A 14706-nucleotide genomic window follows, 5' to 3' on the forward strand; every position below is an offset into this window, starting at 1 on the left:
AAAAAATGAAAAAAATGTCATTTACAGAGATATTTCTCCCACCCAGCATGGGTATGTGTAAAAATACACCCCAAAACACATTCTACTACTTCTCGAGTACGGCAATACCACATGTGTGGCACTTTTTTGCAGCCTAACTGCGCTAAGGGGCCCAAAGTCCAATGAGCACCTTTAGGCTTTACAGGGGTGCTTACAAATTAGCACCCCCCAAAATGCGAGGACAGTAAACACACCCCACAAATGACCCCATTTTGGAAAGTAGACACTTCAAGGTATTCAGAGAGGGGCATGGTGAGTCCGTGGCAGATTTCATTTTTTTTTGTCGCAAGTTAGAAGAAATGGATTCTTTTTTTTTTCTTTTTTTTGGTCACAAAGTGTCATTTTCCGCTTACTTGTGACAAAAAATAATATCTTCTATGAACTCACTATGCCTCTCAGTGAATACTTTGGGATGTCTTCTTTCCAAAATGGGGTCATTTGGGGGGTATTTATACTATCCTGGAATTCTAGCCCCTCATGAAACATGACAGGGGGTCAGAAAAGTCATAGATGCTTGAAAATGGGAAAATTCACTTTTTGCACCATAGTTTGTAAACGCTATAACTTTTACCCAAACCAATAAATATACACTGAATGGTTTTTTTTTAATCAAAAACATGTTTGTCCACATTTTTCGCGCTGCATGTATACAGAAATTTTACTTTATTTGAAAAATGTCAGCACAGAAAGTTAAAAAAATCATTTTTTTGCCAAAATTCATGTCTTTTTTGATGAATATAATAAAAAGTAAAAATCGCAGGAGCAATCAAATAGCACCAAAAGAAAGCTTTATTAGTGACAAGAAAAGGAGCCAAAATTCATTTAGGTGGTAGGTTGTATGAGCGAGCAATAAACCGTGAAAGCTGCAGTGGTCTGAATGGAAAAAAAGTGGCCGGTCCTTAAGGGGTAGAAAGACTGTGGTCCTCAAGTGGTTAATATGCATTCTGATTAGTGTGGTTTAGAGGGGAAAACACCCTGATAATATTATGGACCACCAAAGGGTCTACAGAATCCTAGTCCCCTATTGCCCTCTTATGTCAATTTTTATTATAGGCAGTAAATGCAGCATCTGTTTTTAGTAATAAAAGTTAAAGGGACACTATCAATTGACATGTTTTTTCAATTGAGATAGGAAATGTTTGGGAAGTGCTGCTAAGTGTTGGTGTACACATCTGAATCCTTATTTCTCTGTATACTGTTATCTAATCCCTTTCACACTTTTCTGAGGGCAGTCTGCTAAAATTCTGATGGCAGACTCAGCCATGAGGGGAGGGGGGGATTCCCTTCACAGTGCATCATTAACTCTATGTGTGCAGAGAGCTCAGTCAGAGACAGGCAGAGCTTTCTCTCACAGAGAGCAGAGGAAATGTATCGTGTGTGTGTGTGTGTGTGTGTGTGTGTGTGTGTGTGTGTGTGTGTGTGTGTGTGTGTGTGTGTAACCTGATATATGAAGACAAAAGCCTGTCCGGTAATCTGCTTCAATATTACACTGTTCTTAGCATGTCAGGTTGCATGATTTGTACCTCTGCAAATGAGACATTCCAAACGTAGCTAAAATATACACACAATGAATTAAAGCTTTTGCCTCTGATACTTAAAATGAAAGGTAGAAAAATGTTTACACAGCTACTTAGACATAATTTGTACATTGACATTTTAGAACACATGTTTTGATAGAGTTCCTTTAAGATTTACTGACTCATCTCCTGCAACAAGCATAAAAGTGTGTCTTCTGATGTGATAAAGATGGACCACCTTTTTTGCTGATTAACCAGTCCTTGGTAGTTGAAATCTATGCCCTGTTTGGAAGATGTTATCCCTGCCAGGGCATAGATTACAGGTACTTGCCACATGGTCTTCTTGCTGTCGTCGTTCGCTCCGCTTTGTCGTTGCTGCAGCCTGCTTACTCTGCTTTCACAATGACAGCAGAGCTCCTGACCCCATGATCACGGTGAGCCAATCACAGTGATCACTGTGAGCCAATTACAGTGACCACAACTTGATTTTAGAAAAAGATCTATTACTGCGGGTCCAAAAGTGGTAAATATAGTAGCACTGTTCTGTTTATATAATTTTGCATTTCTTTAACTTTAACTATGCTTGCTGCATTATATAAGATGTTTCAATTCCGTGCTACAAGAGGTATGCAAGCAAAGTTGGAAAAAGTAGCATTTTATTGATAATCTCTAAGCGACAACTCTACAGAACCATATAAATTGACAGTTTTTCATTTTTTTTTTTCTTGGTCTCTGCCGGCTGCCTGACAGAGGTACTGAATGCAAGAAACTGAAATACTCATGCTTAGAAAAAGCAGCAGTAGATTAACAGCTAGACTTGTTTTTTAACATGGAGTCTCAGGCAACCAGAAAGCACACTTATCTGGCATTAGCCAATTCCTATTGGAGACGGATACTGATACCCAAGACTACTCTATTGTAAAGAAAAAAAGTTTCACATTTTTGTGGTGCTTCAGTGGCACCCAACCTGCTAAAGTTGCAAGCAAAACAAAATTTGTCTTTTGATATTATTTCACCATACTCAATAATGACAAGCTTGGATGGCCTTACCTAGCTCAAAAATTTGAAGGGGCAGTGTGAGAAATCCTGAGTAAGGCGTGTAGGGATTGTTCTGACCAGGAGCAGTGCAGACATCATCAGATGGGGGCAGTAGCAAGAAAAAAGAGACCTGGCCACCGAACTCCAGAACTTCTTGACTGTAGAGACGGAAATCTTTAGCCTACATACACAGATGAATAGTCAGTGCAAGATTGTTGGTGGCAGTATAATTTGTGTTTATAACATCTGAACAGTATTCGGTTTCATAACTAATATGCATAAGGCTCACACTTTTGCTCAGCTGGATTTATTATCTGTTGTAGTAGTAAGAGACTAGGTTCTCTGTTAACTTGTCAGGGGTGGTTACCTCTTGCGGGGTGATGTTGATTTGACCCATCAGATTGTTCACAGCAGTCTTGAGATCTTTCAGTAATGGATTTTGGCAGCTTTCTGAATTCTGTTCGTTGTCGACTGGTTCATCCACGCTGGCCAGTGTCTGTAGCCATTCCCATTCTTCCCTGCATTGAAGGGAAACTATGTGGTAAAACATTTCCATCTTCTGGCCAAATTTATCATGTAATGTTCACTAATTTACAGATGTATATTGAGTAAGGTAAATGGCGAGAATCATTTTACGGCTCATTCACAGCACATGTATGTGTTAGGGCCCGTTTCCACTAGTGCGGTGCGAATCGCCGGGATTCCACCGCTGACAAAATCGCATGCGGATGCGATTCCGCATGCGATTTTTGCCGCGATTTCGCATGCGATTTCGCATAGGCAGGCTATGAGCGATTTTAACCATGTCACTGCCTGGTTCAATTTGCATTAGTTTTCGTGCGAATTCGCACGCGAAATCGCGGCAAAAAACGCATGTGCGTTTTCCCTATTAAATACATAGCCTGCAAATCGCCTGCATTCCTCACGCAGGCGAATTCTGCAGGCCCTACCGTGCAGAAAAATCCTGCACAGAAAAACGCACCAAAAAACTGACAAGTGGAAACAGTCTCATCCACTTGTATTGGTTATGCGAATCCGCATGCAGACAACGCATGCGGATTCGCTCTAGTGGAAACGGGCCCTTACTGTAGTTTATGTTGATACATATTTTAGTTGTGTCTTACTGCAATGAGAAGCATATATTAGAATTGAAAAATGTAGGCAAAACATTAAAACTGCATCACATAGAAATTATTTTTTAGGGGCCTCTCAAGATATTAGTGCAAATTGGCTGAAAATAGTTCATTACTTTGTACATCCTCTTCTGCAAAATGTAGCATCATGTACATTATGGCAGTGTTTCAGTTGCGAAGATGGTCTTAACTACTTGCGGACCAGGCTCGTTGAATCAACGTCCAGCAGGTGGTGATACCGTTCTGACCGGATGTTGATTCAACGTTCAGCGCTAACAAACCATCCCGACGCGATTGTGCGTACCCGGAGGTGGAGATTAAGCTGTCATAGGACAGCTGGCATCTCCCCCGAGTAATCAGCAGCCATCGCGTATGGCTGCTGATCACTACGATCGCCGGCGGATTGTAGTGATCCACTTTGACAGAGGCGGCGGCGGCAGGGGGGAAAGAAGAAGATCCACTCACCTCCCTGCCGTTCCAGTGACGATCGGCGCCCCCCTCTGCTCTGGCCGGCATCTCTGCGTCTGACGTCAGCGCCGGGTCCTGGCTTGATGACGTCATGAAGCCGCGACACGACCTGAGCGTCATTTTGAGCAGAGATGCCGGCTGGAGAAGAAGGAGGCTACTGCGGCTCATCGCTGGAGCCTGGAAGGTGAGTGATTGCTGCTGCGCACAGGGGGGACACTTGCCACCATGGGGGGGGGGGGACACTGCTCAGCCAGCCACAGACAGGATCCGGCCGCCCGACCCCCCCAAACGCGCGCATCCCCCTCCATCGCAAAATGCCCTGGTCCTTAAAGAGAAACTCCGACCAAGAATTGAACTTTATCCCAATCAGTAGCTGATACCCACTTTTACATGAGAAAAATAATGATTTTCACAAACAGACCATCAGGGGGCGCTGTATGACTGATTTTGTGCTGAAACCCCTCCCACAAGAGGCTCTGGTACCGTACGGTACTCTGGGCAAACTGTCACAATGTAACAATGTTCAGACAGGAAATAGCTGTCTGTTAAAGCCAGACCAGCTAGAAACAGCTCCATAATCTGCCCACAGTAACAATGTCACCATGTAATACAAGTCAGAATGTGAATCTGGGAGAGGAAAGATTTTACAATGAGCAAACACTCAGGCAGGGAACACACTTGACTGTTTTCGTGCGCGTTTTCTGCACAGAAAAACTGAGAACTCATGTTAATCAATGTGCTAGTACACACTTACTGTGTTGTTCGCACGCAGAAAAAAAACTGACATTCTGCATCCTGATTCTGCACATTTTGGCAGTTTCCTCTATCATTTACATCAGCTGCTGTGAAAAAACGCGCGCGTTTTCCTGCATGGAAACACACTTGGTGTGCAGAAAAAGTATGCAGAAAAACGCGCGCGGAAAACTGAAAGTCAAGTGTGTTCCCTGCCTCACTAAATCATGTATACATAATTATTGTAAAAATGAAGCACTTTTTTTATTACATTATTTTCACTGGAGTTCCTCTTTAAGGGGGAGTTAGGCGGCCGGTCCCGAAGTGGTTAAAGAGGAACGTCAGCCTAAACAAACATACTGTCATTAAGTTACATTATTTATGTTAATTAAAATAGATAGGTAATATAATCTCTTACCCACCCGGTTTTAAAAGAACAGGCAAAGGTTTGTGATTTTATTAGGGCAGCCATCTTTTTGGTTGAAAGGAGGTGACGGAGCATGAGACACAGTTCCAACTGTCCTGTGTCCTGATCACCCCTCCCAATTGCTAGGCAACATGAACAACAACATAGGAAATCCCATCATGCTTTGCACAGCATCAGGGGAAAAAAGTCCGGGCAGTTTTCTTTGATGGGGCGGAGCTTAGCTAAAAATGTAGCAAAAAATTTGACTTCTATAAGAAAAACAAAGGTCTGATGCTGTAAAACTGTTAAAGAAACACCAAGCCTTTTCAGTTCTGCTGAGTAGATTTTTAGTCTGGAGGTTTGCTTTAAGGAAGCTGGACTGCCAGACTGTTAAGCCACAGCTGGCAAATATAGCATATTTGAATAAGTCTGTAATACCTACAAGTGTATAATGTATTTATAATGTACTGCTCACAGCACATGCATTAAGAAATGTTCACACACTTTATTATTGACTGATCTAAATAAGCAACAGCATCATCAACAATATCATTCTTTCTTCCAGTATTAACATTATTTTTTATGAGCTTGACCTGATCTCGAACCCCTTTGGATTTCCTTTTCAGTATCCCACTAAGACGTTTCCAGTCAATATTGTCTCTGCAGTTACTAGGAATTGGCAGTTCTCTTCCTAGTAGGGTCAGATAATTCTATAACCACTGAAGAACCTGCCTACAAACTGTGTCTGCCTCTCCTGCTGTTCAAAACTGTATGCTGAAAAATGTGCTCAGACGCTGTAGAATGAATGGCGCCTCAGGAGCTGTTAAGGGGCTTCGGGGATTGACTGGGTTAAATCCCCAGATACAGACAGATCAGAAAAAATTTGCAGCCTCAGTTCTCATGGCTTAACCCTGTGCACATGGATTAGTGACCAACGGGAAAAGCAGCGACAGGTGATATACAGGCAGATATTTCAATTCTGTCCATCCAGGCAACTGATGATGGTGGGATTAAAATCTTGAAACATGAGTTAATTTCAAATGTGCAACGTGTGCACGTGTGCAGTGCTAGATGGGGGGACGGCGAAAAGTAAGCTGAAGGCCTAAATACAGCATAGTGGTGGGGTACGTGCTTCACTGAAATGACTTTGGCATAGTGGAGGAAAACTGAGTATGCTGCGCTGTGTCGTGTAAGGTGTCTCAATCATCTCCCAGTCTAGGATGATGCATGTCTATATGTCTTCGAAATGTAACAGAAACCAAGACACGGGTAGGAAAGTGCTTCGCAGAATGAAATACCCTACAGAGAGATGGAATCTGACATATGCAGGACTGTGCACATTCAGTGGAAATAAACAACAGCAGTACTTACTAATAATTATTTAGCAACATTGAGCACTGCAGTGGCACCATGCTTAGCCCTGTAGACTTGTAGAATGAGGGTCCTAGGCTCAGTTCCCACTATGGACACTGAATGCTGTTTCTGCTGTTTATTCCACAACATAAAACTATTGTAATAGCACAACAGACCTGAGAGGGATATGGAGGCTGCCATATTTATTTATTTTTAAACAACCGGATTGTCTGGCTGTCTTGCTAATCCTCCTAGACCCTGAATAGTCATGACAATCAGATGTTTGACTTAAAGGGGAACTGAAGAGAGAGGTATATGGAGGCTGTCATGTTTATTTCCTTTTAATCAATACCAGTTGCCTGGCAGCCCTGCTGGTCTATTTCTCTGCAGTAGTATCTGATTAAAACCAGAAACAAGCATGCAGCTAGTCTTGTCAGATCAGACTTATAAGTCTGAACCACTGAAACACCTGATCTGCTACATGCTTGTTCAGGGGCTATGGCTAATAGTATTAGAGGCAGAGGATCAGCAGGGCTGCCAGGCAACTGGTATTGTCTAAAAGGAAATAAACATGACAGCCTCCATATACCTCTGTCTTCAGTTCCCCTTTAAAGGACAGCTGTAGCGAGAAGGATATGGAGGTTGCCATATTTTTTAGATTCTAACCGCATCAGCCTACAGGTGTTTTCACCTCAAGGACTGAAGCAATTTTTCCCTGTCAGCGCTCCTCTCATTCATTCGGCAATAACTTTATCACTACTTATCACATGTAAATTATCTAGATCTTGTTTTTTTTGCCACAAATTCGGCTTTTTGGGGGTGATATTTGTTTTCAGTAATTACTAAAATTTCTATGCATTTTAAAGTGAAAAACAAGGGGAACAAAAAATGAAAAAATATACTATTCCAATTCCAGCCCCTATAGTTTTAAAATAAACAATTCTACTGTTTTACCCACACATTTTATCTCCCTATTTGTCGTGGTTATCACAAGATTTAAATCTTATCCCTAGTACATAGTATGGTGACAATATATTACTTGGAAATTAAGGTGTAATTTTTCTATGTTATGTTTTTTGTTTTCTCTTTGTACACTACCAATCATTGCAAACCCTTAATTGCAAAAATAATACACCCTCATGCCATACATATTTAAAAATCTGAGTCCCTAAGGTAACTATGTATTCACTTTTCAATTCTGTCACTTTTGGGTTTTTTTTTTTTACAGGTGTATTATTTTGGTACAGAGTATATGAAAATAACAATTGTATTGCTTTTCATTTAGTTTGCTGCTAAAACGAAATCACATGACATATGCCTCATTTCTCAAAGACTCCAAATTCTATTCTCTTGCTTGTCCCAGTAAAATGATACTCTATATACATAATCAGATTGCTTTTTGGCCACACAATACTCTGTAAACCATGAGCAGCACCAATGCATTTTTCAATGCTCGCTTGTCGTGAAACTTTGCCAGGAGTTTTTCACATTTGAGGCTGTAGGACTCTCCTCCACATAGTTTTTTATTTACTACCGGATGTGAGAGGCCTACACTGTTTGATCTCACCGTCCCATATGTGCCAGTCTGGACTGAGAACAGTTATTTAAACAATGGCACACTTGAGTAGAATTTATCTAGAGGTGGTAGCCTTGGTGGAGAAGTGGATTTGTTAGCTCCACCACTATTTTCCCACTGGTACTGCAGTCACCCATCTGGCTGCAAAATGTAGTCCTTGCCTTCATAGATTTTAAAGGTGAAGGTATAGCCCAGTGATGGCTAACCTTCGCACTCCAGCTGTGGTGGAACTACAAGTCCCATGATGCTTTGCAATACTTCGGCAGCTCTGAGCATAACTCGGGGAGGCAGAGGCATGATGGGATTTGTAGTTTTGTCACAGCTGGAGTGCAAAGTTTAGCCATCACTGGTGTAGCCAGTGCCACTCTCGCGTGCCCTATAAATGTTCATCCCATATCTTGCCCACTTGCTTGGGATGTACTGTCTCATGGAAAGTCTCCCATGATACGGTGCCAGGGACTCGTCCACAGCAATGTGCCGGTGTGGGGTGTACACTTCCACAAACACTGCACTAAGGTGGGTCAACAGGGGTCTCAGCTTACACCATCTGTCAAGAGCAGGGTCGGTATGTAGCACACTTTGCATGTTGTCATTTAACAGCAGCTCGTAACGCTGCCTGCTCATTATTGCTGGATAGAGGGGCGCATTGTGATAGAGGTCCTTGTACCAGTACATTTTTAACTGGGGCTTTGGAGTAATGCTCATGCCGAGAGTGAGGCCAACATATGATTTAATGTCAGGCACGTTGGTGGGCTGCCATTTTGTGGCGATATAGCTGGTGGGGTTGTCAGCTAAAAATTGTAGAGCATATAAATTTGTTTGCACCAGTATATGCTGCCACATTGCCTCCGTCATAAAGAGCTGGAAAATGTCAGTTGGTGCCTGATTGACAATAGGCACTGACACACCAGCGGTGGCTGTGAAGGGTGGGATGTTGGGCGCAGCATAATTAGTGGGTGCCCAGGTGCCATTAAGTACATGATGTGGTACCTCCTGACTGTGAGGTACCTGTGGCCACCCACCCTGTCTGTGTCTGGCTCCCCCGGCACATTGCTGCTAGCAGCAGCTGTGTTGCCCACAGAGCCCCTTGCTGTAGACAGTCCTGATGGTCCCTCAGCGGACTCGGGTCCCTCCTCAAGCGGCGTGATGGCAGCCATTTGGACTCTGAAGATTCAGACCCTGAACCAGAGCCGGACCGAGTGAGCAATAATACGCAATAATACGCCATAATACGAAAAAGGATAGAGAAAAAAGTAAGAAGAAAAATAAAAAAAGCGATAAAGATTTTTTTTTTTTTTTTTTTTTAAGTGACAGTTTATTGTTTGTTTTTTTAAAAGGGGGACGAAGCTGACGACAGAAGAGTATAGATAGAAAAATATAAAAAGGTGTCAGTAGAGAGGCGGGAAAAGATACTCAAAAGTATCAGAGGGAATAAAAGGCTAAGGAGAGGGCAAATTTTATAAAAAAAAAAAAAAAAAAGTCCTACTAGTTCTCTGTCAGTCTCTCTTTCAGCTCCTGTCACCACAGAACAGTGATTGACAGCAATCTGTAGTGATAGGACCTGAGAGAGAGAGGTAAACCGGTTATTTACAAACATTATTAAGAATGCACATAGTTACTGGCTGTAACTATGTGCATTCTTCCCTAAAATGCACTGATTGGCTCAGAGGAGCACTGGCCCCTCTTCACCAACTACTCCAGTGTCTAAGCCGCCCGTAACGAGCGCCGTGAGTGTGCATACCAGGAAGAAAGCCTGGACGCGGATACGCATCCAGATAGGCTTGAACCGCTGCTATCTGGTAGAGTAAAGTCATCCAGATAGGCTGAAGCGGTTAAGCAATACCAGTTGCCTGGCTATCCTTCTGATTCTCTGCCTCTAATACTTTTATCCACACACCCTGAACAAGCATGGAGCAGATCAGGTGTTTCTGAAATTGTCAGATCAGACTAGGTTAGTTGCATGTTTGTTTCTGGTGTTATTCAGACACTACCGCAGACAAATAGACAACAAGAATTAAGCCTTCTGCACAAGGCAGTTCACCCCTGCCAAGAATCGAGTGTGTGTACAATGCAAAGTCTGTATGCAAATATATGCAGCTTGAAAATGGACCACTATCTGCATGCTTGTTTCTAGTGTTATAGAGACACTACTGCAGACAAATAGACCAGCAGGTATTGTTTAGAAGGAAATAAATATGGCAGCCTCCATATTCTTCTCACTTCAGGGAGCCTAAGGTGACAGTAAGGTCTGATGTAAGACAGTAAGTCTAACAACAGTGTGTGTGTGTGTGTGTGTGTGTGTGTGTGTGTGTGTGTGTGTGTGTGTGCGTGCGTGCGTGCGTGCGTGCGTGCGTGCGTGCGCGCGCGTTACAACGTTGCCCAGTACAATAACCTCATGCATAGTGCAACCATAGCTATGGTGAGGACAAAGGGCAATGTTTACTGCACTATTAACTGGTACCTGAAAATATCCTATAATAGGCAACTGTCCCTGTGTACAGGACGACAGGGACGGAGCCAGGCGGGCGTGTGAGAGGGCGGGCGGCCGGGTGCACGTGTGCGGCGCGTGCAGGTGCACGGCAGGCGCGCGTAGACAGACCTAACCCGTTTTTAAACAGGTTAAGATCACTAGTATATGATATAAGCCATTGGCGTTGTGTAATCTCAACAGAATGTGATGGCAATTTCAGCTGTCAGTAAAAGATGTCTGACAGAAATGTATAATCGGGCATTTCAGTCCACAGCAGTTGTGGTCACAGGACTGTCTTACTGCAGAGCTGTCCTATGGAAATGATACTGCTGCACATCACTATGGCAACCAGCTCCTCAGTATTACAGATGTCACTCTTGAGAGTTTCAAGCCATGGGCCAATAAAAAGTGACAAATGAAATATGTTCTTGTTAAGACCCAAGGCAACTCCCTTTCCTACTTTACCCTTCTTGCTGAGGAGCAGAGACGCAGGCCAACACTTACAGAAAATGGGAATAATGATGGTAACATTAAAGTAACAAAAGGAAAACTGTGATAAAATGTATGTATTTGTCTGTGCATAAGACTGTCTATCCACAGTCACATTATCAATTGTAAAAAAAAAAAATCCCCACAAGCACCTCGCCCACTCCTACCTTTGAAGCCATATTACACCCTTAAATCATGACGTTTCTGCTCAATTTGTATGCTAGTTTGCTATAGCCCATAGCATTCGGTAACGGCACCTTGCAAGGAGGAGCAAAATAGCCTCTTCCTTACAAAGTGCCAGTGCCTGCTGGTGTTTACAGGAGCACTTTGGACATGCTCTGTAGAGATGGCCCGAACAGTTCGTCGGAGAGCAGTGAACATTTGGCGTGTTCGATTTGCCCCCTGTACATCATCATTGAGCTAAACTTTGACCCCTTACCTCACAGTCAGCAGACACATGGCAGTCAATCAGCTAGCACCCCTTCCTGGACTCCCCCACCCCCCCTATCAAAAAACAGTTGTGGTGGCCATATTGGATAGCAGGGTCAGACTTGCTGCAGATCAGTAGGGAAAGTATTAGCTAGGCCTGTGTTTTTGTTCCTCACTTGCTGTGAAAGCACCCCAAACAGGCCTTTTGAGGGCTAGCACATCGGTCTCCTGTGTTTTGTTTGTGTGTGACACTCCATAGCCCACTGACACCCTGAGCTGTGTGCACACTACTGCTCTTGCCTCATTAAGTTGCAGGCACAGAACCACTCCAGTGCATTATTATTTCACTGTATTCTGATAGTACTATTGCATTTCTCTGTGTGAGACACTCCACAGACCACTGACACCCAGAGCTGTGCATAATGTGATTTCTGCCCATTAGGGTTCAAAACCTGACATTGAGTCAACTCTGTAATTTTTGGTGAGACTTTTGGCATGGATCCCCCTCTGGCATGCTCCTATCCAGTTGGTGGACCCTTGAAACAACGTTTTCATCACTTTTGTGGCCAGAAACAGTCTTTGTAGGTTTTAAAATTTGGCTGCCCATTGAAATCTATGGCGGTTCGCCAGATTCGCGAACATTTTGCGGAAGTTCGCGTTTGTGAACAGACAATTCTATGTTTGCGACATCTCTAATGCTCTGGCCCTGTGGGGTGCCTGGCAAAAAGGGCAATATTTACTGTGCTACCTGATGCCCCTGAAATCAGAGAAATAAAATAAGCCCCAATCCCAGCTAATATGTACAGGGGTCTCCAAAGTAAGCTAATATATAAAAAAAAATCAACCATGTTTTAATTGATTTCACACATTTTGGGCCAATGATTAAATGATCTTAGTGAACTCTTCTACACTACAGTGAGCTGGTATAAAAGTTGGATGAGCCTGCATGCTGTCAGGGTTTCTCTCGGCTTGTCACCAGCTTCACTAGGAAGCAGAACTGCTATAGAACTGGTAAACTGCTTTCCCCCCCCCCCCCTCCTTTACTTGAGGTTGAATATATTCAGCACTATAGAAAACCTGTTAAGGCTCTGATCCCTGAGCAAATATGCTCAGCCTGCTGCAGTACCTAGTAGTTCTAAAAGGGAACCTGAAGCTATTTTATACAATACCAGTTGCTTGGCTGTCCTGCTGATCCTCTTGTCTCTAATACTTTTACCCATAGACCCTGAACAAGCATGCAGTTCAGAAGTTTCTGACTGAAATCTGACTAGATTAGCTGAGTATTTGGCTGCAGTAGTGTCTGATTCACACACCTGAAACAAAAGATCAGCAAGACTGCCAGGCAACTGGTATTGATTAAAAGTAAATAAATATGGCAGCCTCCATATATACTTCTCACTTCAGGTCCCCTTTAAGCCAAGTACACACATCCAATTTTGATGTCTAGCATGGACCTAGAAAATCTTCACATAGATAAGTCATGTTTCATTTATACCAAAAATGTATTGCAGCACTGGCATTTTGTGATAAACACTTTCTCAAACTGCCCTGGAGTGTTGTGGGTAGAATACATTTTGAAATCATCTCTTTAAATATGTTGAGTGTATCATGCCCTTTATGCAAGAATGGGTCTTTTAGCCTAATTTTGTATATTTTGCACATCTCAATGAGTGCAGTAAACTGATGAATACCACATTACTGATAATATAATGAGGACAGGACAGGCTGCTAGTAAACCTCCTGACCTTAAAATTATAATACATATTTTTTTTATTAAAGTGCCGCAGTGCAGATTAATAATTCAGAATTAATCTTATGTAGCCTCTTGTTAGGTTTAGATGTGAAAAGGGTAGTTTTTCCTGCTGTTTGCATAACCAGCTGGGAGAAGTGAGTTGATAACAATGATACTATTTTTGTACAGGTCCTTCTAAAAAAATTAGCATATTGTGATAAAGTTCATTATTTTCTGTAATGTACTGATAAACATTAGACTTTCATATATTTTAGATTCAAATACACACAACTGAAGTAGTTCAAGCCTTTTATTGTTTCAATATTGATGATTTTGGCATATAGCTCATGAAAACCCAAAATTCCTATCTCAAAAAATTTGCATATTTCATCCGACCAATAAAAGAAAAGTGTTTTTAAAACAAAAAAGTCAACCTTCAAATAATTATGTTCAGTTATGCACTCAATACTTGGTCGGGAATCCTTTTGCAGAAATGACTGCTTCAATGCGGCGTGGTATGGAGGCAATCAGCCTGAGGCACTGCTCAGGTGTTATGGAGGTTCAGGATGCTTCGATAGCGGCCTTAAGCTCATCCAGAGTGTTGGGTCTTGCGTCTCTCAACTTTCTCTTCACAATATCCCACAGATTCTCTATGGGGTTCAGGTCAGGAGAGTCAGTAAACAATTTACCAGTGGTTTTGGCACAGTGAGCAGGTGCCAGGTTGTGCTGAAAAATGAAATCTTCATCTCCAAAAAGCTTTTCAGCAGATGGAAGCATGAAGTGCTCCAAAATCTCCTGATAGCTAGCTGCATTGACCCTGTCCTTGATAAAACACAGTGGACCAACACCAGCAGCTGACATGGCACCCCAGACCATCACTGACTGTGGGTACTTGACACTGGACTTCAGGCATTTTGGCATTTCCCTCTCCCCAGTCTTCCACCAGACTCTGGCACCTTGATTTCCGAATGACATGCAAAAGTTGCTTTCATCCGAAAAAAGTACTTTGGACCACTGAGCAAAAGTCCAGTGCTGCTTCTCTGTAGCCCAGGTCAGGTGATTCTGCCGCTGTTTCTGGTTCAAAAGTGGCTTGACCTGGGGAATGTGGCACCTGTAGCCAATTTCCTGCACACGCCTGTACACGGTGGCTCTGGATGTTTCTACTCCAGACTCAGTCCACTGCTTCCGCAGGTCCCCCAAGGTCTGGAATCGGTCCTTCTCCATAATCTTTTTTTAGGGTCCGGTCACCTCTTCTCGTTGTGCAGCGTTTTCTGCCACACTTTTTCCTTCCCACAGACTTTCCACTGAGGTGCCTTGATACAGC

General features: G+C 42.8%; 1 protein-coding gene across 8 annotated transcripts in view; it reads right to left on the reverse strand.

The window, feature by feature from the left end:
* LOC137524482 (ankyrin repeat and fibronectin type-III domain-containing protein 1-like) overlaps window positions 1-14706 on the reverse strand; it is a 747681-nt gene that overhangs the window by 42093 nt on the left and 690882 nt on the right. For all 8 annotated transcript variants that reach the window (XM_068244405.1, XM_068244403.1, XM_068244402.1 and 5 more), the window contains 2 exons: window positions 2962-3112; window positions 2607-2775 (listed from right to left, as the gene is read on the reverse strand). In XM_068244405.1, coding sequence (XP_068100506.1) covers window positions 2607-2775; window positions 2962-3112 — 320 coding nt within the window. The remainder of the gene's footprint in view (window positions 1-2606; window positions 2776-2961; window positions 3113-14706) is intronic.

Source organism: Hyperolius riggenbachi, chromosome 7 (assembly GCF_040937935.1).
Source record: "Hyperolius riggenbachi isolate aHypRig1 chromosome 7, aHypRig1.pri, whole genome shotgun sequence".
NCBI lineage: Eukaryota > Metazoa > Chordata > Amphibia > Anura > Hyperoliidae > Hyperolius > Hyperolius riggenbachi.